This window comes from Ascochyta rabiei, chromosome 2, assembly GCF_004011695.2.
Source record: "Ascochyta rabiei chromosome 2, complete sequence".
NCBI lineage: Eukaryota > Fungi > Ascomycota > Dothideomycetes > Pleosporales > Didymellaceae > Ascochyta > Ascochyta rabiei.
The window spans coordinates 2,323,750-2,349,412 of NC_082406.1; the positions used below are offsets into that span (position 1 = coordinate 2,323,750).

The 25,663-nt window shown below is 52.9% G+C and overlaps 10 protein-coding genes across 10 annotated transcripts, besides 4 other annotated features; 5 read left to right on the top strand and 5 right to left on the bottom strand.

Moving 5' to 3' along the window:
* Nucleotides 1-1,873: 1,873 nt before the first annotated feature.
* On the top strand, nucleotides 1,874-3,138 carry EKO05_0001641 (uncharacterized protein; the record flags this gene model as incomplete). Its single annotated transcript, XM_038937133.1, has 4 exons — nucleotides 1,874-2,074; nucleotides 2,125-2,232; nucleotides 2,286-2,467; nucleotides 2,517-3,138. 4 exons carry the CDS (start codon nucleotides 1,874-1,876, stop codon nucleotides 3,136-3,138), a joined length of 1,113 nt encoding a protein of 370 aa, XP_038802397.1.
* A 1,521-nt stretch (nucleotides 3,139-4,659) lies between these two features.
* EKO05_0001642 (uncharacterized protein) lies at nucleotides 4,660-6,271 on the top strand (the record flags this gene model as incomplete). Its single annotated transcript, XM_038937432.1, has 4 exons — nucleotides 4,660-4,880; nucleotides 4,939-5,206; nucleotides 5,265-5,396; nucleotides 5,468-6,271. 4 exons carry the CDS (start codon nucleotides 4,660-4,662, stop codon nucleotides 6,269-6,271), a joined length of 1,425 nt encoding a protein of 474 aa, XP_038802398.1.
* Nucleotides 6,272-7,681: 1,410 nt separating this feature from the next.
* EKO05_0001643 (uncharacterized protein) lies at nucleotides 7,682-8,341 on the top strand (the record flags this gene model as incomplete). Its single annotated transcript, XM_038937576.1, has 2 exons — nucleotides 7,682-7,749; nucleotides 7,816-8,341. The coding sequence occupies 2 exons, from the start codon at nucleotides 7,682-7,684 to the stop codon at nucleotides 8,339-8,341; spliced, it is 594 nt and encodes a 197-aa protein (XP_038802399.1).
* A 1,031-nt stretch (nucleotides 8,342-9,372) lies between these two features.
* Nucleotides 9,373-9,397: a tandem repeat.
* A 252-nt stretch (nucleotides 9,398-9,649) lies between these two features.
* Nucleotides 9,650-10,850, bottom strand: EKO05_0001644 (uncharacterized protein; the record flags this gene model as incomplete). Its single annotated transcript, XM_059635723.1, has 3 exons — nucleotides 9,650-10,367; nucleotides 10,421-10,689; nucleotides 10,740-10,850. The coding sequence occupies 3 exons, from the start codon at nucleotides 10,848-10,850 to the stop codon at nucleotides 9,650-9,652; spliced, it is 1,098 nt and encodes a 365-aa protein (XP_059491706.1).
* Nucleotides 10,851-11,019: 169 nt separating this feature from the next.
* Nucleotides 11,020-11,956, bottom strand: EKO05_0001645 (uncharacterized protein; the record flags this gene model as incomplete). The annotated part of the gene is made up of 4 exons (XM_038937486.2): nucleotides 11,020-11,070; nucleotides 11,120-11,587; nucleotides 11,644-11,723; nucleotides 11,770-11,956. 4 exons carry the CDS (start codon nucleotides 11,954-11,956, stop codon nucleotides 11,020-11,022), a joined length of 786 nt encoding a protein of 261 aa, XP_038802400.2.
* Nucleotides 11,957-13,166: 1,210 nt separating this feature from the next.
* EKO05_0001646 (tRNA(Ile)-lysidine synthetase) lies at nucleotides 13,167-15,617 on the bottom strand (the record flags this gene model as incomplete). Its single annotated transcript, XM_038937198.2, has 3 exons — nucleotides 13,167-14,947; nucleotides 15,003-15,182; nucleotides 15,233-15,617. The coding sequence occupies 3 exons, from the start codon at nucleotides 15,615-15,617 to the stop codon at nucleotides 13,167-13,169; spliced, it is 2,346 nt and encodes a 781-aa protein (XP_038802401.2).
* A 79-nt stretch (nucleotides 15,618-15,696) lies between these two features.
* EKO05_0001647 (mitochondrial heat shock protein Hsp10) lies at nucleotides 15,697-16,225 on the top strand (the record flags this gene model as incomplete). The annotated part of the gene is made up of 3 exons (XM_038937563.1): nucleotides 15,697-15,699; nucleotides 15,832-16,115; nucleotides 16,201-16,225. 3 exons carry the CDS (start codon nucleotides 15,697-15,699, stop codon nucleotides 16,223-16,225), a joined length of 312 nt encoding a protein of 103 aa, XP_038802402.1.
* A 437-nt stretch (nucleotides 16,226-16,662) lies between these two features.
* On the bottom strand, nucleotides 16,663-19,251 carry EKO05_0001648 (uncharacterized protein; the record flags this gene model as incomplete). Its single annotated transcript, XM_038937223.1, has 5 exons — nucleotides 16,663-18,554; nucleotides 18,604-18,823; nucleotides 18,877-18,909; nucleotides 18,957-18,995; nucleotides 19,048-19,251. 5 exons carry the CDS (start codon nucleotides 19,249-19,251, stop codon nucleotides 16,663-16,665), a joined length of 2,388 nt encoding a protein of 795 aa, XP_038802403.1.
* Nucleotides 16,709-16,750: a tandem repeat.
* Nucleotides 19,252-20,353: 1,102 nt separating the features above from the next.
* Nucleotides 20,354-20,419: a tandem repeat.
* Nucleotides 20,420-21,599: 1,180 nt separating this feature from the next.
* EKO05_0001649 (uncharacterized protein) lies at nucleotides 21,600-22,226 on the top strand (the record flags this gene model as incomplete). Its single annotated transcript, XM_038945024.1, has 1 exon — nucleotides 21,600-22,226. One exon carries the CDS (start codon nucleotides 21,600-21,602, stop codon nucleotides 22,224-22,226), a length of 627 nt encoding a protein of 208 aa, XP_038802405.1.
* A 619-nt stretch (nucleotides 22,227-22,845) lies between these two features.
* EKO05_0001650 (uncharacterized protein) lies at nucleotides 22,846-24,393 on the bottom strand (the record flags this gene model as incomplete). Its single annotated transcript, XM_038945025.1, has 1 exon — nucleotides 22,846-24,393. One exon carries the CDS (start codon nucleotides 24,391-24,393, stop codon nucleotides 22,846-22,848), a length of 1,548 nt encoding a protein of 515 aa, XP_038802406.1.
* Nucleotides 24,394-25,495: 1,102 nt separating this feature from the next.
* Nucleotides 25,496-25,538: a tandem repeat.
* Nucleotides 25,539-25,663: the final 125 nt, after the last annotated feature.

Below are 25,663 nucleotides of genomic sequence, written 5' to 3' on the forward strand. Positions count from 1 at the left end.
TTCGGCACTGTTGTTGAACCCTTGCTTACAGTGCTGAATCCTTGCTTACAGTGCTGATCAAATAAAGGAGTGGATAGGATGCTTATGTCATGGTTCTCCAAAGCAGTATGCCCACTGCTATGACGGACATGAGACGGGAAGGCGTGTCGTAGCAGTCGTTGTAATGCCTGGCATATGCTTTAGAAAGTTGACGAAGCCGTCCGATCTGTTGTGTAGCCTGACCATCTTGGGACCTGATGCTTTCAGACAGCCCTACTTATGTTGGGATGTTGCGAGTGCCCAATGGGAGTGCGTAGTCATGTGATTGCGGTTGGAGAGCGGGTGCAGTCGAATTGATTCGCGTTCCGTATCCAAGTGTACCGCACAATCTGGACCCGCGCCGTTGTGGTAGCCATGAGCTGATAGCAGTACCATCTACGACGGCGTGGTATTGCTGCAGTCGACGGTCCATACGGCTCGCTAGATCTCCAACAAGCGACATCGGTTGACCTCGGAGATGCGAACGCGTAACGGTGAACAAAGCCTGCAGGTCATTGGAGACGGGGTTTGGCCTAGGGTAAGCTCGGTACGTAAGTGCACTCCTTACGGTTACCACATAAAGGCAGGAGGAAACGGCTCGGTCGGTAGTGTATAGCGTCTTGACTTGCGTCGTTTGGCACATCATTCCCCATACCTAGCTTACACGGTATGTGTAGCGCAATACTGTCATACGTAGTACTTGAGCGGTGTCAGGCCATGTCATGCTGGGTTGGGATACAAAGTCTCCCAGATCGTGCCTCAGACCTAACGATTCTGACGTAGTCCGTTGTTTGTGGCTTTTATGGTGCAGATGTGCACGAGCTGACGGTGATGGACTGGAAGGTTGTGCCGGGAGAGGACGTCACGGAAGGCAGGGTCTGTGGAGGAGAGGACGGAGACCTGGAAGGCGGCTGTGAATTGGCCGCCACGAGAACAGTGGTGGTAACTCAGCGCTTCCCCGTAACCCGCTTCCGCCATCGCGTTGACCCATTTTGGGTGGATATCACATTGGAGAGCGATGCTGCAATGCAACTCGTTGCACGATGTTGACCAGTCCCTGGGGATCGTCGTGGCCCCACCAACGATTGGCCACCTTCCCGAGCTGCCATGCCTGAAGTGGCAAACTCAAAATCTTCCCGTACGAGGACCGGGATGTCAACGACTTCCCACGCGACAGACGCGTTACGCTGTGCACTTGCTCTTCTTTTGTTGAGCGAGGCGGATAGACTGGGTCGCGCCTCTGGTCGACTAAAGCATCGGCTCATACGGCACTTCCCATACCACCCTGCGTGAGATGCACTGGCGGCGTCTCGAAGCGGTGCGGAGCTCAACTCAACCCTGTCTGCACCGCCTCATTGGCCAGCGCATCATGAATCTAAGTCAGCATTCTGTCCAACGACAGTCGGCATCAACGACGTTGCCTGTACCCGGTTCTCCTTGGACCCACCACGGCTCGCGTCGTACTGGCCAGAAGGCTAATATGGACTTGGTACTGGCAAGTCACGGCACAGGCGCGCTGAAGGCGAATCTCAGGTACCTGACCCCTGCGGACGAAGCGGCTTGTCATCCAGTACCCGCAGCGGAGCGCTCCATGGCTGCCATACGAGTGATCCAGTCGCACCTCGAAGATGCCTGTCTTCAGTGCCTCCTCAGTGATGGCGAATCAGTAGTGTATCAATCCTAGTACGGCGTAGCTGAATATGGCTTGAGTACAGACTCGCCCTGAACTTCAATTTGGATATATGTGTCCTGCATGTCCCGTGCCTCTGGATGGGTGATGCTCCATGTTCACTCTCTCTCTGGAGTCGATTGAAGCATACCCCTAGTACTTCGGACTCATCATATCTTCATCACCATGAGGTCCGCACCGCCCGAGATCGTTGCAACATGGCCGAAGCCAAACTATGTCGATCCTGCCACGCGCGGACCAGGACTGATGGTCGTCGAACTCACCCTGTTACCAATCGCCATGATCATCGTTTTCCTGCGACTATGGGTGCGAATAGGGTGGTTGAAGAAGAGCTGGTGGGACGACTACCTCATGGTTGCTGCCATGGTACGTACCGAGAGTCGGCGTTACCGAGTGGCGATGCCAACGAACAACAGATCTTCTCCATCGGAACCACAGTCTTGGTCATCATGGCGACACAGATGTACGGCTGGGATAAGCACGTGTGGGACATGAAACTCCCCGAGCTATCGACTGGGCGAAAGGTACGACGATGTACGACGTGTGTAACGGAACAGGTGTTCTAACGGTTCCGCAGGCATCCATGGCTGGTCAGACACTATTCGTCCTTGCTTCGAGCACTGTCAAGATGTCTATTCTTGTTTCGTACTTTCGCATCGCACCAGAGAAGTCGCTCTTTCGGAAACTTGTCTGGGGTACTTTCGCCCTTGTATTCGCTGCATTCGTCGTGTTTATCGTTGCACTGTGGGTGCAATGCATGTACGTTGCTCAGTCTCCATCGCGCTCTTCCTATCACTGACAAGGACAGTCCGATCTCCAGTTATTGGGAGCTGACTGCGGATCACCGCGACTGCATCCCTGAGGGTCCACCGCTGATGGTGCAGAGTACCCTCAACGTGGTCACAGATTTCATGATTTACGCTTTGCCGATTCCAACCCTTTTCGGTCTCTCTCTACCCTGGAATCAGCGTATTGGCCTTGTCATTCTCTTTTCCGTTGGGGGTGTCATTGTCGTAGCTGGCAGCTTTCGTGCGTACTGGATCCACTATACACTCTTTGAGACATACGACGCCACTTGGGAGGGTTACAACATCTGGATCTGGACCGCCATCGAGACAAATGTTGGTGTGATCTGTGGCTGTATACCTGCTCTCAAGCCGTTGCTGTTCCGTACTCGCGCACGACAACAAGGCTCCAAATACGCCAACGGATCCGACCACAGCAGGAGACGGGAGAAGTTCACACCGATTGTCGACCAGGTCGAGATGGACTCGCGCAGACCAGCGGATCGTATCGATATGGAATCGCGGCCTGGCACTGCGATACCGTTGCAGCATAGCAGTCCTCCATCCGAGCGACCGATGAGCGGTGCAACAGACCAAACTCGCTTTGAAATGGATATCGAGCAGCAAAAAGCCTACATGTACTGATGACTGGTACTCCCTATCTTTCGCTTCTGACAAAATGCACTTACGTTTCGAGCTGTAGACAGTAGAGCCTCCTGGGTCGCTCCCACTTTGTCACGTCCGTTCACATCTCTACTCGTTATTAATGACTCGCATTGAGGATACCACGGGTGGCGGTTGTCTTCGCTTAGCGACTTTCCTTACTTATACAATGGCTAAATGCCGTCGTCTGCCTCCCAGTACCCGTCGAAGCAATCGAATTGATAGCTTGAATGTTACGGAGTCAGTTCGTTTGCATGCTCCTGGGAATGCGCAGCTCCAGTGCAAGGTGTAGGTGTCTGTTTGTTTGAGACGCGGCTGCTTCCAGGGCAGCGTTTGCGTCGCACTGGCCGAAGGGTAAGGCGCACCAACTCACTGACCTTTCCAATGATCTAGGCCTACGACACGCTGCTGCCTTCACCCCTTTCGCACCTGTTCGATGAAGATGACGTTTCCTACAGCATTGACATGATCTCCCGTCGCATGGCCACGTACATCAAGGTAGGTCACTGGATCGATCAAAAGTCATTGCGGTCGCGCCCACGCATGGGTGGAACGTCCTTCCTTTCGGTTCGTCCTCCATGGTTGCTCTTTTTGTCCATGCTCTTTAAGGCTGTCCGTGCTTCTGATGTCATCTCTTCCTCTACGATTCATTGTCGTTGCTGTTTCAAACAGCATCATCTTGTCGCCGTGCCGTTCGTCGTCGCAGGGCTTGCCAAAAGCGTTGCCACTTCGCCGAGCAGATGAGTTGTCAAGGCTCGCTGGATGGCCAGCGCAGAAGGTCCTTCAGCCCAGCATAACGTCCGGCTAAATCAGGGGCCCGCGGGCCGAGTCGTCTTGCACGGCTGTTCCTAGGTAGGGCGCGTTGTCGAATAGTATCCACAGCGGTCCAAGACGTCGAAATAAATTCTGTCAATGGTTCCGTTTGGGGCGTGCAGCTTTTGAAGAGGCAGGAACCAGCCATTGGCGTGGAATGTGGAGAGCTCAAACACGATGTGGCGTGGGGGTTTAAGGCTGAACCTATTGACCGGCGCGCGCTATGCAATGCAATGCAGAGCAAACGCAGAATGACATCGATGGCAGCGCCATGTGCATCTACCCTTACCTTAGATGCGTTGTGGGGAGATTGTCGACTTCAGAGGAATTCGGCCATCGCTGTTGCGACCGTTTCCCAGGCTACCAGAGCATCTACGGTGAACTCCATTCAGACACGTCCCTGGTCTCAAACGTCATACTAGAAGCACAAAGCTTCAACGCACGACCTTCAGTCGCCCAACTTTGCCCCATCGGTCACGATCCCGGCTCCTCCTCGCTTCCTTTGAGGCTTCAAACTGGCTGGCGTGTTGAGGCGGCAACCCGACCTTGCTGTTCCCGAGTAGCTGCCAGCGCACCGTGCAGCCGACGGCCTCACCGTCTGAAGGAAGGCTCGTAAGATGCTGGTGCTACTGTTATAAGCTGCAGGTACGCTGTCACTTTCCTTCTGCTCTCCATTGACAACCGTACACCATGAAGGGCACAACGACTTGGTCCTTGCTTCTACCGCTTCTCTCACTTACAGCATCAGCTTGGCCCCAACCTCGCCATGAAAAGCCTCCGGTATGCATCATTGGCGCAGGCCCGTCGGGCTTGTCAGCAGCGGCGAAGCTTGAAGAGAAAGGCATCAAAGCCATGATATTCGATAAACAAGCCGAGGTCGGTGGTAAATGTCAGGCATGGTATGACGAGCAGTACGTATTTGTTACACAGCATGGGAAGCGCCCAAACGCGGCTGATCACACCACTCAGAGGCACCTTCCACCCGCTTGGCGCCGCCTTCTTCTCCAACGCAACCTACACCGAAACCCTAAAGATCCTCAACGCAACCAATGTCACCTCCGAGCCGTTCCAGCTGGCAGGCGCGCGTGAGATGTTCCGATACAACTATACAAATGGCGCAATTCAAGCAAACCCAGCATTGATCCCCCAGTTTCTGGCTTCTCTGTCTGCAGAGATCCCGCGTTACGCGGCGCTGTGGAACCAACGCTTTCAGCCTATCAGCGTTGCGGGATACAAGGTACCACATGAGCTTTGCGCAACTGGTGGTGCGAAGACGGTGAGCTAACGAGCCGCAGAATGGCGTCTCAGACGAGTTTACCGTCTCAGGGACGCAATGGTTCCGCCAAAACAACTTCACGGCGCTACCAATCCTGCTCGTAAATCCAGTGGCTCTGTATGGATACGGCGACATCAACATAGTCCCAGCGGTATGTCACGGCCTCTTCTGCATAGAGCTTGCAGGGGCAATCCATGCAGCACGTACTAACACGTGACGCAGCTCTACATCTTGCAATACTTCACCCCGGACATCCTGACCGCGTTCATTGGACTACACGAAGTGTACTACATGGACTTCCACAAGATGTTTGTAGAGTATTCCGCGTCACAGCTCTGTAACACACCCATTAAAACTTCTGCCGAAGTCCGATGCATTGATCGATCGGGAAAGCATCCAGTCATCAAATACACTGAACCGTGCGATAGCTTCTACAAGTGGCGTAAACAGGAATGTAGCTCGATTATATTTGCGTTTCCGCCGAACATCGAGAACCTGGAAAGAGCAGGATTAGACATTACAGAAGAGGAGTACAATGTGTTTGCGAATGTGTCCACGATCCAGTACTACTCTTCAGCGGTCGAGTTCGAACTTCCATTCGGCGTTTCCTATATCGCAAACACCACGTCGCCGGCGCTACCCCCACCAAACGACGGCGAGCCCGTGGCAGTATTGCGTTTGAACGAACAATCGAACGTCTCCGTAGCTTGGTCTTGGGGCCCATACGAGTTTCAAACGGAGTCAGCCGCACGCCGCCTGCTCATCGAGAGCCTGTCAGAGATCAACAAGGACCCTCGTAACGCCACTGAACCGTCGGAACCTTTGACTGACAGCGACGTCAAGGCTTTCAGGAAGTGGGATTATTTCCCACACTTCGACAGCCAGCCTCTCAGAGATGGCGCGTACGAAAAATTCAATTGCCTGCAAGGCAAAAACAAGAGTTACTGGGCCAGCGGGCTCAACGGTATGGAAATCGTGGAGTGGGCCATCCGTGGTGGGCAGGATGTTGTCGAATCATACTTTTAAAGGCTCGCGCGCCTTGAAACAGTCGTTGGCCAACGACCTTACGATGGAAACAAGAGCGAGGATGACAAGGAGCTTGACGAGATTCTGGGCAGCATGTTTGCATTACGACTTTCCTTCCAACTTTACCGACATTGCGGATACACCGATCGACGACTTTATGCCCTGTTAGAGATGATACCTTCGCCTTCGATGAGCGTCACGATCACGTCCTTACGACTACGGCCACCTATTACGGCTGCACTGGGAGGATATACTTGCGATCCGGACGGACCCGAGTTTAATGTTAGCGCTCGCTGTATATAGCTTGCATGGATGGCTGTCACGATATATTATGTAGATACAAAACACATTTTGAGATGAGGAATTACATCAACATTTGCAAAATGGGATGCCGGAGACACAGCAGACAAAACCGCGATGTTTAGCACTTGGGCGGCATCATCCTCGGTTGGCGACTACCGAAAGCCAAATTGCCATGTGCGGTGTCATTTGCCAGCTGCCTTGTGCGAAGTATCGACTACAACAGCGATATTCCCATTGAACCAGGAAATCACAGACCTCGATCTCCACAAACTGCGGTTGCTGTTCACGACCACTGACGTCACACGCATCTACGCGTCACGACGAGGCTGTTGATCGTGGGACCCGACCCGACCGGACCGCGTCTCGCAGCGAGGCTGCCCTGGAAACCACTCTCCCAGTCCGTGCAAGATGCTTGAAGGAAAGTGGAAATGAGGAAGCTCACTAACGATGCCACGAGCATTGCTGATTGGTGCGCTAGTCTGGCACCTCCGCGCTGCCGTCAGATGAACATGACTCGAGCGCGATGGTATGCAGCCGAAGGATTCGAAAAGCGGGAGCATGTTGTAATTAGCGCTGTGCGGTCAGTGAAGCAGTCGATGACCCTGAGCGCAGCAACGCTGCGATTTGGTTCAAGAGAGCGCAATGCCACGCTGCGCTGCACTGCACTGCACTGAAGGTTCCACTGCCTGCGCCCCTGAGTGCATTAGCTCTACGAAAACTGAACATGCCGTGTAGCGAATCACCCAATGCGCATTTCGCTTGTTCGAGATTCATTTCTACCCCAGCCTTGTCATTTGACGTCTTCTCGCCGCAATTTAAAAATCGCAGCTGGAGGATGGCCTTGGACCTTGGGTGGTTAATTCCCAGTGATGCGTTAGCCGCCCCAGGCATGGCATCGTGAACATGTCGTGCCTTGACCCCGTTTCATATACAGCCTGGGGGATCCCCAAGAAGCCTCCCTTTTCATCTCAATCCTGTCGCTCACTGTTTACTGCTCTGTTGTCGCTCCTTGCGCAAGACCTCTTGTCTCCACCGAACGCGTGGAAGTGATCAAGGCTTCTCCACATTCATTTGCGCGTCTGCACCATTCGTCAGTCGCTATACGAGATGCAGCTCACGTTCCTGGCTGGGTTGGCCGCCGTGGCTGTGGGCGTGAGTGCCCAGACTTCTATCAGGTAGGCTGCACGCGACCCACACAGCCACAACACTCTGTAGACACGCCACTAACAGTAATGGTGTAGTCCTGAGCAAGCGCAATCCGTCCTTTGGGTCCTTGCGACTGCGCTGCCGTCCGATGTGCGCGACTACGCCACGGCCTCTGAGTCGGCGTTTGCGGCCGAAATGAGCTCTTCTCTCTCCGCCGGCAACACTCCAGGGTGGTACGCATCCATGCCTGCCGACGTCAAGAGCATTCTGCCTCTGCTGTACCCTGTCACTGCTGAAGCCTCGACCACGCCTGTCGTCACCTCGACCGCCACCTCGACCGCCACTTCGACCGCCACCTCTACCGGCAGCTCGACCGGCAGCTCGACCGGCAGCTCGACCGTCAGCTCGACCGTCAGCTCCGCGAGTGCAGTGCCCACCGGCTTGAACAGCACTGCCATTTCTGCTGTCCACTCTGCTACCCTGTCTGCCAATGGCACCCACACCGGCACCGCGACTGGGTCCCCCCTGCCTGAGTCGACTGGCGCTGCGTCGCACGTTCGGGCTGCTGTCGGTGCAACTCTGGCTGGTGTCGCTGGATTCCTCGCCGTGCTAGCTCTTTGATAGCGATCGTCACGTATGCAAGGCAACCGCTTCGCAGGCAGAGCACATGACCACGATACTGCTCATACGGCTTTAGCATCTTTAGCGGGTGGCGCTCCGGATTCAAATGTTCTTCACGACGCTATGTTCTTATTCTTATGGGGGCTCATGGGAGCATTCGCATTATACCTGTTTGATTTTGGAGGAGGACTGGGGATATTGATGGCTCTAGCTGTAATGTTTAGCATATGTAATGTTTGGCGGATTCAGGACCTTGGTGGACTGGTTTGTTCGCAGTCAGATAGTTGAGTTGAGTATTCTTCGAAGTGCGCAGCTCGCTAGTAATCTATAATACGTCGATGCAAATATCAAGTGTATCTGGGCGTGGATATTCTAAAGCTTCGGGGTTCGGGGTGAAAGATAGATGAAGTGTGGTGAGCCCACGGAAGGGACAGTCTCGACGGCATGAGGTAATGGTGGCGCGTCAACCTTTTTCCAACCACACCCGCGCTCACAAGGGCAAATCAACAATACACAAAGCCTTCAAGCGCACAACACCAGATCACGATAGGTTTCCCATCTGCTGCACAACTACCTAATCCAATTAAGCAACGGTAAACAGTTCACCATGTCTTATCGAGACAACGCAACGTTCTCCGCCGTCGACACGTGGGGGTAGCCTCTACATTGCATGCACTCAGACAGAACCGCAGCCTCAACCATCGCACCACATCCGCCATCACCCCAGATGGTATCCGTCTCAAATCCTTCTTGTGCAGTTTCTCCCTCAACTACAGATCACCACACGATGCGCTTCGAGACCCTAATGCGCTTCATCTTCATTCTGACCGTAGCTCAGCCCGCAAGCATGAGGTCGTAGTGACAGTCATTGCCCCCGACTTACCGTGCCATGGATCAAAAGGCCTGCAAGAATTCATCGAACGAGCTGCACGACGACGTAGAGATGGGAGATGAGTGTTTGGGTGTTGAGGGTCTGGCTCGTGGGTATAGGGTCTGCCGTGAGAGAGAAAAAGCAGGAGAGTGGTCATCTCTTTGCGTTTGCGTTTGCGTTTGCGTCTACCTTTGCAGTTATGGACGGTGTTCTGAGGAGCCGAAAATCATGCGTCTCACAAAGCCAGTGACAGGAATAGCGAAGCCGAACGATTGTCTTAACCCCTTGTAAACGATCCTTCTCAAATCACAGTGGACGTACGTGTCGAGTATAACAAAGTACGTTACTTCAATTACCAATCCACCAACCCCACGTTATTAGTAAACAAGACGCAACTAAAATCCTTGACTGTTCGTTATACAAGTATCAGCTCTGATTTACAAGACACCGCGAACAGGAACCGGAATCGTCAAGTCTGGTGCCTGACTACCGATGGGACTTCTAACATCCGACATCTCAGCATTGGCTGGGCTCCTCACTTCGGGCAGTTCAACACTGATCTCGTAAGGACTTTTCCTCGCCGGTGACTGCGAAGGGTCGGGAGGCGGCGGGTAGTACGGCTGCAGGTAAGACTGATTGCCCTGCTGCGCCCACTCGCTGTTCTGATGCTGGTGTGGCGGTGATGTTTGGTAGGAGTTTTGTTCTCCGTGCCAGGTGCTCGGAGGCGGTGGTGAGGCCTGGGGTGAGTAGGTGGGCGATTGGGCCATGGAAGCGAACATGGTGCTGCTCTGCGAGATAGAAGCGTGTGCAAAGTGCTTCGGCGCCATGTCAGGACCGTGGAGGTTGGGTCCCGTGCTGGGATTACGCTCGGCTTGGTCGTGCATGGCTTGCTTGCGACGTCTGCGAAGACAGATGAATATAAGAGCGATTATACCGGCCAGCGCAACGACACCACCAACAGTCCCACCTGCTATGGCTCCCACGTTTGTCTTTCTCGATGGGGGTTGGCTTGTCGGCTGCTCAGCAGTTGGTGTGGCTGCGACAGTTCTCGTTGCTGTTCGTGAATTGATTACCATGGTTCCTCTCCAATAGCCCGCCAACGAAGGCGTGGCCCAGCCTTGTACTGGTGCAGTTTTGGTGGCACTACCATCAGCACTGCTACCGCATCAGTATGTGAAGAGCTGTTAAAAAGCATGGACAGCACGTACTTGCCGCCGATAAGCTCAACGATCTTATCCGGCACCCGGTACCTGTTTACATCGCTCCTGACTGCGTGCCACCAGTTTTCTACCTCCACACTTTCTTGCCCAAGTAAGAGGCCGGATTGGCCACCCATGTTTGGGACATGGCATTCCACAATGGATCTGTTGGTGGTCGCGCCACTCATGATGATCATCTGTGAATTGCGGATCACGTCACAAGATGACCATCCCTTACCACCGTAGTTCGGAACAGTGGCGGGAGGGGCTGGATGTATCTAACTGTGTGAGTATACCATGAAATTGTGAAGGTGGATGGATGATTTACTCGGGTCCATTGGAAGGATGGTAGAGTCAGTATGTAGGCCTCTTCGAACGCGCTCCCGTTGGCTGCAACCCCACCCCACACATAACTTCGCGAGGTTAGCATCGTTTCCATGACGAGATATGTTTCGTGTGGCACTTACAAATTGTAGGAGGATCGATCCTCTGCCCAAATTACACCTGCGCAGGCTCCACGTCTTGGATCAGGCACCTCTCCACTGGCACTCTGTGTGTACCACTTGTTGTCATTTATATCAAACAACTGAATTTGCTAACAATCGTTGTCAGTCAAGTCCAATAGTACCATGCATGATGCCACATACACTCATGTTTGCCTATAACATGTCAGCAATCGTCCATCCACTAGAAACCAACTTGACTCACAAAGCTAATTCCTCCGGTAAGATTCGTCTCTACACCCCCAAAGTACACTAACATGCCTGCTGCCGAGGCCGGCAAGAAATGGAGCAATCCTTCAGCTCGAGGTGTTCGGTCGTATGTATGGTTAGACCAACTTCGAGTGTTCATATCGTACGATGTTAGAGAGTTTAGCATCATGGGCTTGTCGGACCACCCAGGGACAGTCTTGTTGCTCAGATATCCTCCGTAGTAGTAGGCGATTCCTACGTCAGATACAGCAGCTGCACCGAATGCAGGCCAGGAAATGCCAGCCTGTGAGCCGTCCGAGGCGCTTGATTTGTTCCAAGTGTTGTAAATGACATCAAAGAGCCATAAACTGGTGAAAGTCTGCACGTCGGTGACCTCGTTGTATTCTCCACCAAACAAGTAGAACAGCTTGTTGGAGGTGTCGGGCCACAGGGCGCCACCACTTACGGAAGGAACATTGACATCCTGTTCAAGATGTTAATTTCTCGTTACTGGCTCGTAGCGTATCAGGAACAACGTACCTTCGATAGGTTCTTGTACTGAGTTGGGAACATGTACTGATTGTTGGTATCCCGAACATCCTCCCACAATAATCGAGTGTCTGCGTTGGTCAGCTACAACCGCGACTCAAATTGTGACAAGCTGACTCTGCTGAGCGACACTATCACTCTCCACAGACCCTCCATAGAACACCTTCCCCCCATCGATGTAAAGCTTCGAATCGATTATGCATGTCTGATGCTGGTGTCGTCGACAAAAGTCCTTGATAGGATCCGGAGGATTTTGCTGCGCAGTAGTCACCGCAAGTATCGCAGTGAGAAGGATAAGTTGCATGATCCAGTTCAGGAGCGAGTCCGGAGACTGGCATACGATCAGGTACTAGCAGGGCGTCGAGGCGTTGTTGATGTCTATCCGTGTCGTGTTGAGCAAGGAACTGGTATGCTTCCGACGAAGCAGAGCAATTATATCATTCGCTGGTGCAACCGATGCAGGATTTCGTGTGTCGCGGCGTACAGCTGGTGGCGCTTATTCTGAAAGAAGGACTGCTGGTAAAGATTTTGAGCCTCTGGTCGCTCGGTAGTTCTATATTGGTGATAAGTTTTGTGTTTTCCGTAGCCGTTGACAATCAGTATCCTCGACTTTAATTGTCAGTTGTTGATACACCCTTGAGTTGACGGCCTCATTGTGAGTGGCAATGCAATTCCATGCGTGTCAGCTGAGTCTGGAGCTGCAGTGACTCGCCAAGCGCCGGGGTTGATTTTCGACAACTTCACACAGCAGGCTGAGCGGCGCTGGCATAAGCCCTGGTTTCGAGAAACGTCTCCTCTAGCCCTGTTGGGAGACTGCCTAAAGGTCATTATGGATATCTTTGAAACTAGCGATCACTCTCGCTAGTGTGCTCGAGGGCACATAAGCAATCTCTCTAGGTTCGAAGTTGAAAGTCAAGGCTAGACAAAACTTCAAGTTCTGTGGGAGTGCGTTCGGGACAGAAATGCGGCCTATGGACGTTGGCGATATTTGGTAGCTTCGTCTTGGCTCATGGTGATCGAGCGAACTGCAGACTCAGTATGGTCTTTACCAACAGCCATGCTGTGTCTATACTATGATCATGCTGTGACTTATTGGTGCACCGAGGCTGTGACACCTTTGATAAGGCGAGCTCGCGTATAATGGGGTGGAGCAGGACTTGGCACCGATTATCGTGCAAATTAGGCGATTATACGGCTCGACAAAGGTGGACATGGCTGCTAGGACATCTGTGACCTCAGTTGCTGTGCAGCTGCAGAGTAAGACTGCACGAGCAGAGGAAGACGCGCCGAAATCAAGCACATGAACCCGTCTCACTTGCCTACGGCTCCCCATCGTGCTCACTTCAAGTCTCTCGGCAGAGCTCTGTAGATTTCTTAGCGAAATTTCAATGAGCTTTTTTGATTAACCCATAACGATAGCGGTCAGCAAAAACATACGAGTAGAGCATTCAGACGTGACAAGAAAGCCAGACAAGAATGAACAGCATTTTGTCTTACGACGGAATATTATAAGGTTAACAACTGAATCGATCTTGCAAATCTTCCCACTTGATCTTGTACCCACCGCCCTCCCTGTTCTCCGACCGACCGCGTCGTTGTGATTCGGCAGCGGGCACGAGCGGTACGGTTTTGTCGTGGTTTGCTCTCTTCTTCCCGGCTCTCATAGGGTCAGAAGATTTTGTCTTTTCGGATTCCATGTTCAACTGCAACTGGCCGCGATACTGTGCAGAAAGTTTACCCCGCTTATCCTCTGGATTTCTTTTATCTGCGACCTTTGTCACCTTCTTGTCAAACTTTGCCAGCTCCTTTTCGATCATTGCGTGTGTAATACCCGAGACGACACTCCCACTCGAGTGACCTATCTTCTTGTATCGAACCTGCCACGTGCATACGTCCTCTGGAGACCCAAGCTGTCCTATACTCACGTCCAGTGTCGGGAATCCGACAAGAGTTTCTTGTTTAGTGACCGGATCTTGTCGAAACACAGCTGGGAGTGTGAAGCGCAGATCTACAGGTTTCAGCAGTGATAAAGCGGCGGCGATGAAGCGTTCAGGACGCCGACCGAAACGCTTTGCGTCGTGCAGAGATGGAATGTGGGCGAGATCGTCTTTAGTGAAGAAGCGCAGTGTGAGAGCGTCGGCGCTGTTGTTCCTGATGCGTATCCACCAGCGGCTATCGAAGAGCTGGTATCCATCGTTCGCCACGCTGTTCAGCGTCGGGATGGGATCTTGTGTGAGAGGAAAGACGCGTGAAGGAGCATATTGGAAACTTCTAGGGGATGAGTCCGGTTTGTGGTTTTCCAGAGGTTGGCGCGTAAGCAGCCATTCGTGAGGATGAGCATGTGCAGCGCCACCAGGGTTCCTGAATCGCTCGGAAAAGGGAGAAGGCCTGTCCCACTTCCGCCACCAGATACTGTAAATGCAGTAGTTTGTTTTGTTACCAGAAAACGCAGTTTGAGATGGGTCGGTTCCTTCAAGCTCAAGAAACTCAGGCCAAATATTTGCGACAGTGGCAGCTAGTTCTCCTAGCGGTGCAGTCTCCCTAGGCGTGATCAATTGACCGGCTTGCTCGAGGAGACAGTAGGCCTTATTCTTGGCCTTGTTCACGTTCCGCTGATCAACGGGGGACTGATCAAAAAGGCTGTCGAACGAAGGGAAACGAATTAGCAGCGAACCCGCTTGGATATCGAGCCGCTTGGGACAACATTGTAATGCGAGTCTCGCATCCTCTCTGTGCTGTGCTACGCGTTTCTGCATCTGAAGCGATATTTCCACGAGCGACCTGATGTTCAAAGCAGCTGGCAGCTCATGATTTTTCAAAATATGTCGAATGGCGTTGCGTGATGTGTACGTTTGTAAATGGTTTGTCTTGTCTTCAGCCCAAGCCACTCCATGGTGTTTACACGTAGCAATGAGGCGCGATTTGTCAAATCCAAGGAGAGGCCGCAGGATGCTCACACCTCCGTCTTCAACCGGAAACGGCGAGTTTGTTCGATTTCTTGTATGAAGTCCACTGTGTGAGACTCCATGAATGCCGTGACACTCAGGAATCCAATCGACAGGCTGCATGGCTTGCAGGCCGGAGCGCAGGCGGTTGTTCGCAAGACGCATGAGGACCGTCTCCGCCTGGTCATCGCCGTGGTGCGCGAGAAGCAATGTTCTAATGCGCGCTGCGCGACAGGCACGGCCAAGTGTCTGGTATCGTAGCGTGCGTGCGTCCGTCTCGAAGCGCTTGTGATCGAGCGGGTCAAATCCAGCGGGCCATGAAAGAGGCAGGACAGAAGCTTGCATATCGACTGGTATATGTTAGCCCTGCTTCTAGTGTCGAATATACACGGAAAAATGCCGTACATTTGGAGCGGCACTGCTCGGCAACCCAGTCTGCTTCTTCTGTGCTCTCTGGACGCACTTTATGGTCTACGATGAATGCATGTGCATGGATTTGAGGCGTCTGGTACTCTTTAGAATTCTTGAGGTTCGCAAACAATGCAGCGAGTGCCATGGAATCCACGCCTCCACTGATAGCGAAGCCTGAGACCTTTGTTAGCAGCTCGACCGCTCCATTCAGCAACACAACTCACCTATCTTCAGGACGAAGTCATCGTGTTTGTGCTTCACGAGATTATCATCGACACGCCCCAGAGCGCGCCAAAACTCTTGATCAGAGATAGGCAAGCTCGTCTGCGAGCTATGTGCCCGAGTGTTGCGCCATGCCGCAGCAGAGGATTTCTCCCTCAACCTGAGGACATTGCTTCTCCACATGTACGAAGCCGTGGCATTGAACAGCTCGCAACGCCCTGCACTAATCAATATACAGAAGAGACAAGAAAGAGGGTCTGGGTCGAATGGCAGCTTGGCTGTATGTGGTAATACACGAAGCTCGACGCGTTGTTCCGAGGTCTCGAAGCTCTGCCCGTGCACGGACATACGGACATGGACATGTTCTCGAAATTTCGACGTCTGCATCTCAACCTCACCCCCAGAACATAACATTCACTTCTCGAGATACCCCGTCTTTCAATCCCATCTCTTCTAATCAAGCACCATGGTACGTTACCTCTTGCGAGCTTCCCATCCGCGAGACGATGTCTCTGCACCCCAAACCATCCACGATAATGACAACAGCTGCAACCTGACCAGCTGCATTCTCTACCCAGCACATCACTGACATGCCCTCCAGTCTGCCCTCAAGTCCATCCGCTCCCTTGCCCCGCTCCTCGACCGCGTGCTCGTGCAGCGCCTCAAGCCTGAAGCCAAGACCGCAACCGGCATTTTCCTGCCCGAGACAGCCGTCAAGGAGCTGAACGAGGCCAAGGTGCTCGCCGTCGGCCCCGGCGCATACGACAAGTCTGGCAACCGCGTCGCCGTCAGCGTCCAGCCTGGCGACAAGGTCCTGATTCCCCAGTTCGGCGGCTCTCCCATCAAGGTTGGCGAGGAGGAGTACTCGCTGTTCCGCGACCACGAGTAAGTCCACCTACACGCGCACGACGTTGCGGCTACAGAAGCAGACAGCGATGTGCTTGGGAGCAAAGGTACTAACGACTGCTAGGCTGCTGGCCAAGATCAACGAGTAAATGTTACTGCTGGAACAGCTTCGAATAGCGAACGGAGAATGAAGCGATTGTATACCTAATGTACCAACACCGCCCCCACTGTAAACAACGCGCCTGCATTCACCCCGCCGGCGTTTTGGCATCTATTGCAAATCTTGGGCATCTGGAAGCGCTTGTATCATGTGTGTAATTACAATGGGAAAGACAGGCGAGGATGTGCTATGAAGTAAAGAGAAAAAAATTCAATCTCTCCGCTATATTGCGACCAATGAACAGCAACAGCAAAACTCACTTGGCATGCAACCCTTCTGATTGACTGCCTTGTTCAGCTTTCGATCTCCCAACAAAGAAACATAGGGCCGTCATACCGCTGCTTCCGTGCAGTCACAACGATCTATCGTACGGGACAAGCTGACAACAATTTTCCGGCCAGGACCCTGACACTCCCATGTGGTAGCTCACCAGCCTGCATTCCCACCGCCAGCGCCCCACTGCCTTCCACCGCCTTGTCCCTGATTCTGACCATGATTCTGACCCTGACCCTGATCATACGAATACCCTCCACCCCCGTACTGCTGCGCCGGGTTTCCATGGTTTTCAAAACCTTGCTGGTATCCTGTCGGCACAGTGTAGCTCGGTTCATGCACCTGCCCGCTCGCAAACTGTGCCTCACCCCACCCATAGCCACCCACTGGCTGCGAATTTACATGCTCAGCGGGCGCCTGGTATGGCTCCCCGGTGTAGTTGGACTGGTAAGGCTGGAAGCCCGAGGACTGCGGTGAGGGCGAGGGCTGGTACGCAGACGAACTTTGGGGACTTGAGAAATCGCCTTCTGGACCCTCGCGCTTGCCGAAGCTGGAGAATGCGCTGCCTAAACCGCCAGGGAGTTGCGATGTAAGCGAACCAAGCAGACCGCCTCCGGACGAAGAGGACGATTGCTGGTGGCTGGCGCCGAAGTTGTAGTTGCTTCCCGCGCCGTGACTGTGTCCGCCATGTCCTTGAAACTGCTGCAGACCCGCTGCACCGTGGCCGGCGTGGTCGTCGCCACCTTTGTGGTTCTTTCCTGCCTTGACCGACTCGGAGCTCAGGACAGTGTTGAGGTCTTGGCCTTGGTAGGCGTGAGCCCAGTCCTGGACGACCTTGAACATGCTGTTGTGTACCTCGGAGCGTGAGTCTCGCAGTCCAGGATGGTGAAACACGCTCACGCAGTCGTTAAGCACTTGATCGACTGGCACATCAGGATGGTCGAATGCGTACATGATACGTGGGACGACGTATTGCAGGATGGTGACTGCGACCTGGCCAGCTGGCTCGTTAAGGATATTCGAGAAATGGTCTTTCGAGAGCATCGAGTGCGTGGGATCAGTGGACATGGGGTTGTTCCAGACATCAAACTGATGTTTGGCAGCGGCCTCGACAACGGCTGAGGATCCTGTCTTCAGCTGCGAAGATGCATTCTTGATGATAGGGAGGACAAAAGGCGCGAGGAGCGATAGCACGAACAGAGTAACGCGCTCTGTGATGGTGTCGATCAGCTTCTCAAGGCCTGGAATCTTGGATACAATGTCCGAGATGCTACGGACTACCCTGTCTCTGAAGACTAAGATGGGGTAAATCTTTGGAATGATCGTGGCTGGATCAGTGTTAGTGCCTGGAATGTTCGGACCGGGGGGCCCTCCAACTGAGCCTGGAGGTGCATCGAACGTAGGAGCTCCTCCAAACTGATCCTGTGCACCAGCACGCGAACCGAAGCTGTCGTAGCCTCCAGAGCGGTACCCATGGCCGGCGTTTGCCGTAGCTTGAGCGTCAGAAGAAGCTTGCAGTGTCTGCGCTTCCTGGATAAGACCGCTTGTGCCAGGAACTTTGGACAGGATATCGGTGAGTCCACCCAGTGCACCTGGACCACCTCCCTTCGTGTTGCTTGTTAAAGCATCCGAGAGCGTAGTATCCATCTGATCAATCTCCGCAGAGCTGATATGGTCTGTGGCCTCTCCGAGAACCGAATGGAAGAAGTCAACGCCTCCAAAGGTACCAGTCACAAGCGGGAACACGTGCTTGCCGCGGAGGTTAATGCTAGCCTGAGTACCAACGTGTGCGAACACGTTGTTGTATCCAAGCTCACGCAGAACGAGCTCAGTGTAGTTCGTGTGGGCACCATAATCCTCAAGGCAATGTAGTCCTTGGCCCAGACATCGAAGGGCCTCGCAGAGATCCTCTTCTCGTCCGCATTGGCCCGAAGGACCGTGTGTGTACATCCTGCCAAAGTGAATGGCCCGCGAGAAAGAATACTTTACGTAGCCTGCTGATGTTGCCCACCCACCTTGCTCATTTGCGATGTAGTTTTTCATTCCTGTGAGCGTCAGTAACCTAACAATGAGGCTGCCAAGACAAACTAGTACCGGTATTGGGATCAACAGCAAGTTCTGCCTCTGAAACAGGGCCCCGTAACCGTGGATCAAACTTGCGAGCATCTTGGTTGTCGGCGTAGTCTTTGGGATTGTCAATGTGTTCTTCAGGTCGGTATGTGCCCAGACGCTCAGCAGTAACTTCAAACTCTCCGGTAGCGTATCCAAAGGACATGAAGGCAAGTATCCACACAAGCAAGCGGATAGTCTCGCCCTTGGCAGTCGTCAGTCTTCGGATATGCGGCACACATCATGTCTGACACTCACTTGGACTTTGCTGAGGGTAGCAGTATCGACAGCCTGTAATTTTCAGTATTCGCATCGTTCATCTCTTCCAAACAACATACCTGTGAATAGTCCCGTAGCCAGTTGCCAAAGTACACACGCTGCAGTGCATCAACCACATGTACTGACTCGCGGATCGCCAGCCAAGCATACCTTGATCATCATCGACTTCCATTTGTGACCGCGTATACACGCGACCGTCGCAAGCATGTCTTCGATATCGCCATGCCGCCAGTTTTTTCCTTCAATCTTTGAGATGGACGCGATGTTTCCAGCGCCAAAGGCGTCCGCCTTCGCAGGTAGGAGGACGAGGATCGCAATTGCGACGAGCAGCAGGTACTTTGCAGAGCCAGCCATTGTTGCAAAATGCTGAGAATCAGTGATGTGAGTGGGAGAGTAGAGTAGTAGTAAGATCCTGAACGGGATCTATCGCGCCGTCAGCTGTCTAGTTGTGATTACGTTTGCGCCACATCAGCACAGGGAAGGACCCACCTTCGAACCTGCAGCCACTCCTCATGCACGCAATATCCTGCTGTCCGCGTTTTGCTGCATTGCGCCAGCCACACTGCCCCGCAACGATGACGATGGCGGGGTTCAGGCCGTAACAGCTGCAAGGGACGATGCAGCTGAACCAAAACTAAATTTTCAGCTTTGTTTCACATCCTAGCAAATTGTACATGTAAGAACCGCTGTCTGTTGTTGCCTGGCTTGGACTTTTGCTCGCCAGAATTCCGCAACCCAACACAATCTACTTATCAACCCTCTACACTGCTAGATGAGAAGCAAAGGGTAAGCGTCGCCAGAAACTGAACTCGCCACGTCAGAATCGGGCGGAGCTAATTTCGCACCGAATCTGGAACTATATACTCACTTTTCCAGCTTCATATTCGAACTCGCCTGTTACAGGGTAACAACACTAACGACACCAAGATGGCACTTACAGAAGTCAATGTGACTAACCCGATTTCCTGGCTATTAAAGACGCAAAATTTTGCAATGAATAAAAATTTAGGAGAGGTGAGAGAGGACGCACGACACTGGGTACAAGATGATCGCCACAGTCGAAGCTCAAAGCATGGCACACAGCTAACATGAATTGTGCTCGGTCGCGATGCCAGTACGAGCGAACGTTAGTCACAACAACTGGACACGCTTCACAGGCTACCTTAGCCAGGATGCTGCAAGCAGCAGGTCACATTATCTTATGAAGTATGGGCATCGAGTCAGCTTGCGCTGAAGTACATATCACCCACCACTTTGCTATTGGCGCAGGTTCTTCAAGTGCCGCACAGTTGCCTCTAATCCACGGGTTTCAAACTCGAACTGTCTATCAAAGCACTCTTTACCAATAAACGTCTTGCTGCCTTTTCACTGGCGCTTCTGAGCTGACACAAAGCCAGAAGTATTCGGCAAGACACCCGCCAACGCAAAGCGTCGACTACTCCACCGATTGGAACTCCTTCTCTTCTCATTCCGTCTCCACTTTCCTCTTTCCTTTTCCTTCGTCGATCTTTTCTTTCTCTTCATCAAGATTAATCTCAACCATCCCCTCCGCCTTCTCCGCAGTCTGGAGCCCTTCGCCAAACCAATACGAATCACGGTCTCTCGTGGCTCGCCTGGCCGTCTCATACTATGAGTCGCCAGGCCGCAGGAACCCACCTAGCAGATCAACAGTCCGGGCTGGCGGCGACCGTGACCTGCGAGCATGCGAATGACAAGCCGTTGAATCGTCCTAGTGGCTACCTGTGTTGCCTTCTGGGCGCTGCCAACGGTATATGGGGTGCTGGAGGTGCTCACCTGCTTCACCCGGGTTGTCCTGACGCGTTTTGATGGTCGTGGTGCGCTTGGTGGTGTCGAGTTAGGCGACTCCGGTGACTCTGAAGTGACTGTAGGTTCAGGTACTGGTGTAGAATGGGATAGATTCGAACGCCCAGAAGATTTGGAAGATTGCGGTTCTGGTGATTCCACAGCTGCCGTGGAGGTGTTTGATACCGTGTGGTGCAGCTCACCACCGTGGAGAGTGGTTGTTTTTTGGGGTGTTGCCATTTTGATGTTGTGAATCTTAAGACGAATCTGGTGGTAGTTGGTACTGTCAAGATGTTATAATACAAAATTGAGTTTCTGCTCATGCAAATTTTTGTATGTTCAGGGAGGGCTGCAATGTGCTATTGAATATCTCGAGGCGCAAAGATAGCAGTTTTTGAATACGTACCTTGATGGGTTGTACAGAAAGCTCTGGAAGTAATTACGGCTCTAACACTCACCAACATTGGCTTCGATAAGCCGCGTACAAGTCTAACCAGATATTATCCAGTTGTGGTATCCCTAGATCATCTACGAGGGTTGTACACTGTCGTGAACTTAACTATGGTTCGGGTTCTAAACAGCCGCTCCTATACGCTTGTTGAAAGGTTAACCATATTTTACAAGGGAATAGAAGAATATGATTTTTGTGGTTGTGTCTTCACATCGTGAACCAAAGAACTCAAACCAAAAACGTACATACCTATAGCAATATTCCGCATCACCAAGGACCTTTAACTGTACTGTGATAAATTATCCACACCTAATTACTATGAATTATTCATGCAGTTTTATCTATATAATTCGTGTTGGCTTCCCCAGTCCCCCCACGTCAATATCACGCGATTCCAAGCCACTCCTCGAAACTCTAACAAATACTGTTCAAAATCCACCCATCCAACATGACTAAATCGCAAGCTGGATCCATTCGACAGGAGCCCGAGCCACCACTACAGCCAACACCTGTCAATCTGACCAGCCACGCCACCCTAATGACACTCAAGGATCTCCAGGATAGGAACCTGCCATTCCCATGCTATCCAACGCTGGAGAGTGAGTCGCCTGACAAGCGTCCTGAAAGCAACGACCGAATCAGGCAGCTGTGGGAGTGTTCCGAGGAAGCTGTGATATTGAAGGGTGTCGACCGCAGCTCCAAGAAACCAGCGACGACCACCTCCAGAGCTAGCTACGACTTCACCTTCTACACTCTCAAACCAGAGCCGACTCCTGCCGCACCTGCTCAGGATGAAGAGGACACGAGCCCAACGCTGAATGGAGAATATAAGCGCAGAACGCCGTCTCCATCTCCACATTCACCCACCCTGGCTATCTCCACGGTCCCTGCTGCTGACCGGAGGATGAGGAGAGACTTCCTCGGATGGGCCCCGCGCTCCCTCAGAAATCGCCGTGCTGAGGCAAGGGACCGAGAAATGACGGGGCGGGCAGAGAGAGAAGAATCCGTCAGCCAGATCCATCGTTCCGCTCCGTGCGTTACGAAACGGGATCACTCCGATGTAGATGACGAGTGACCGTGTTGTCAGGAGCAAGGGTGCTGCAGTTGATGCAAGTAAGCTTCTTCAAAAATGTATCATAGTATTGTGAGAAAAAAAGAGTAGATATTGTGCATTAATTCTACCATGGTCCTAGTCATCACGTCGTAACGCGTGAGACCTACTAAGCAAAACCGCTCCAAAGCTGCCCACTTATATTCCGCTGACAGAGTGATATCTCGAAGAGGAAGATGCAAAAACCATTAAAATTCATCCGAATACGCCCCCGAGAAATTGTGATGTGCAGACAATATCTGCTTCCAAACTTGGGAGCAGAATCCAACACGCCAGAACATGATGAGATACTGTACATTGCGCGTAGTATAGGTGTGGTGTAGGATGAGGAAATTAGACAGCCGTCGCACGCGTCGGAGCGTATATGGTAATCAAACTAGTTTCGACCGAGGCTCGGGTCGGTTTAGGTTTGTGTGTGGGATAATGTGTGTGACTAGAGTAGTCTCAATGCTTCTTGTATCGGCGGGCGAGTATCCACTGGAGTTGAGTTTGCGGATGGCGGCAGAAAGACGATATCTGCTTCTCGGTTTGGTAACCACTGCACGTCCATCTTTCTTGCTTTTTCCTTACCCGCCGCTACGAGTCAGCTTGGCTCCCTGTTGCGTGCATCGAGATTTGGAGACGATTTTGGAGAGCGGCGCAACGGTGGTGAATGGCGGGACGTCGGTGAGGTTCGCATCTCCTGGGAAGTTGCTGTCACAGCTGCACTCTCTGGTATCGGCGGAGAGTTCCGGTACTCAGATGTTGTCTTGTGTGAGCCGCCGCTGCCAGCATGCTGATGCACGCTACGGACAGTTGAAGGCGTAGCAGGAGACCGACCGCCCTTGCCTTGGGGCGCTCTTGGTGTCATACTGCCACCACTCTCCATGCTGATATGCTTTGCACGTGGGGTCGTTTCTTGGCTCCCTCCAGACAACCGGTTTGTATTCGACCGTGGCGTGTTCTCGTGGCTACTAGTATGTTTGTGCTTCGATGCATTGTTGCTAGCACGACTGCGTGTAGGGTCCCTCGGTGGGCTTTGTGCAGCGGATATAGTTATAGGGGGGCCTTCGGCGGCTCTTCGTGTGTTTTGGATGTATTGCAGAGGTGCAATCACAGGGATACTAGGATCTGTATGAACTCTGCTAGCAGTGTCACGAACTTGTCCTCCGCCCGGTAGGACTGGTTCAGGGCTTCCTATACCTCCAACTCGGGGGGTGCCTTCCCAGCTCTTGCGCTTCATCATCCTTCCCAATATACCCACAAGCTCTGCAGCGTCCTCGAACTCGGTATCGTCCATCGCTTCCTGTGCACGATATACGTCTTTGATGGCGCGACGAGCGACGCGTCGTGATCCTTCGTGGTCATGCACGCAGTCCCACAGGAACGCACTGTGCTCAAGAGCTACAGACAGTCGAAGAGGATGCGACCCTGGGAGAAACGATGTGGCATACGATGTAGCAGTAGTGAAGTATCCAGTGGCTAGTGGTACAAAATTCAACGGCGGCAAAAGGAAAGCAGAGGGCTGTGGTATTGGGACAGGGTTGAGACCAGGGGGTGCGTTAAGTGGTGGGCCGGGAGATGGAGTCCCCACAGGCCCACCTGCCGCATAAGGATTGGTGACAAAGGATGTCTCTGAGACGATCGAGTCGATGGGTTCACGAAGCACTGGTTGCTTCCCTGTACGTTTCGAGGGCGGCGATGGTCCTTGATCTGGCCTGCGGCCGTGCGCGGATCGTGTAGACAATGCTGCATCGTGTCCTCTTGACTCTGTCGATTCCATGTTTGTCATGGTGACAGATGGCTGGTTGTGGAACAGGCAAAAGATGTGGTAGAAGCTTGCTCGTAGCTTGACGCTCAGCACCCTGCATTCTGGTCCATGTTGGTTGTCCTGCGCGTACGGAAGCACATACAGCTCCAGTATAGACAGGCCCTCTCTGGACATCCATAGGATATGCTGATATGCTGCGAGTGATGGTGTGTCCCTGCTTGTGTCGAGTTTGCGAAGCTTCCTGGCGCGAATGAGCCTGCGTGAAAGCAGGACTGAGAGGCCAAGAATCTGGTACAATGCGCTTGACAGGTATGGGCTGGAGTCTTCCGTTTGCTGGGCTATCCGCCCGAGGAACTTCTGGTCGAAGTCTAGAGATGCCATTCTCTACAAGTTTCAACTGTTGTACAACGTAAGCCTGATGTTGAGATAGATTGCTGTCGCAAGGAGCGATAGTGACAGAGTGACAGAGTGACGATGTATGGTAATGCTTGTGCGGCGAAAGCCGTTGTGTATCAAAAGCGTCGGTATCTGCTGAGATAGATGCTGCCAGAAGACTGCTTTCACTCACCCTGAACAACAGCCAACCCGGACCGTTGCGCTGTATCTCGAAAACAGACACAGAGCAGCCCGGCCCGAGCTGACCGATGACGCTGTGCGATGTTGCCGCCGAAGAGATGAAGACTCGAGATCTAGCAACCTGTGCTGGCCAATTGATGTGTTCCGAGAGCCGACTGGGTGGCCGTGCGCGGCGCTATGTCAAGTGAATTACGACTCTCGTGATGATTACAATCGGAGATTGACGCTGGTAGGGTGGTCCACCCAGATAGACGCCACGCGGGGAACTGCTGTATTAGGCAATGACGATGAAAGTGCTGATGGTATAATGTACAGATACTGGAACAAAGTCGAGACAGTGGATGATTGAGGTGTTGTACAAGATCGGTGAACGAAGGGCAGATCAAGTTGGGTGTATGTCTGGAGAGCCGTCAGCGATGCACTCGATAGAGCCCAGCTGCCCCCATGGCGTGGCTCAGCTTGCAGATATCTAAATACCTCGAAATGGACAAGTCGAGACGGTGTCGCTGTTCAGGACCACAGCCCTACTCTCATTCGATGACTGGGATGAAGAATGAGCCAATTACAGCGTCGATTGGACGAGGCGACGCGGGAACTCTGTTGCGACGGGCTAGCTGTCATCAGGCAAGGAGAGGGAGATGCAGGGTGGCTGGAGAGTCAGATGAAAGCGGCGGACAGCGCATCGCGACTTCTCCAACTCCAATTCCCCGCGCGCGAGGTGCCGCGACGTTGTTTAAAGCTGCAACAGCTCTCGCAGGCGGTGTAGCGGAGGTCAATGCGGCTGTCCTGGGCGGTCCGAGACGAATTGGGCCGCACACACGAACTCCAGATTTGCGCGAGGATGGGTGCGGGGGGCTATCCGCTTAGGTAGGTTGAGGAGGGGAGGAGTGAGCGGCAGCAGTATCTGCAACGACAGCGAGAGCAACGACAACAACGACAGCGACCACGACCGTAGGAGAGCGAGAAAATGGCGAGGCGAACGCTGTGGATGTCGCCGGTAGTGTTAACCTGCAAATCATCCCGGCCCTGTGGGTATGCAGGTGCAGCTCTGCGTCAACCTGCAGAGAGGCGAGCG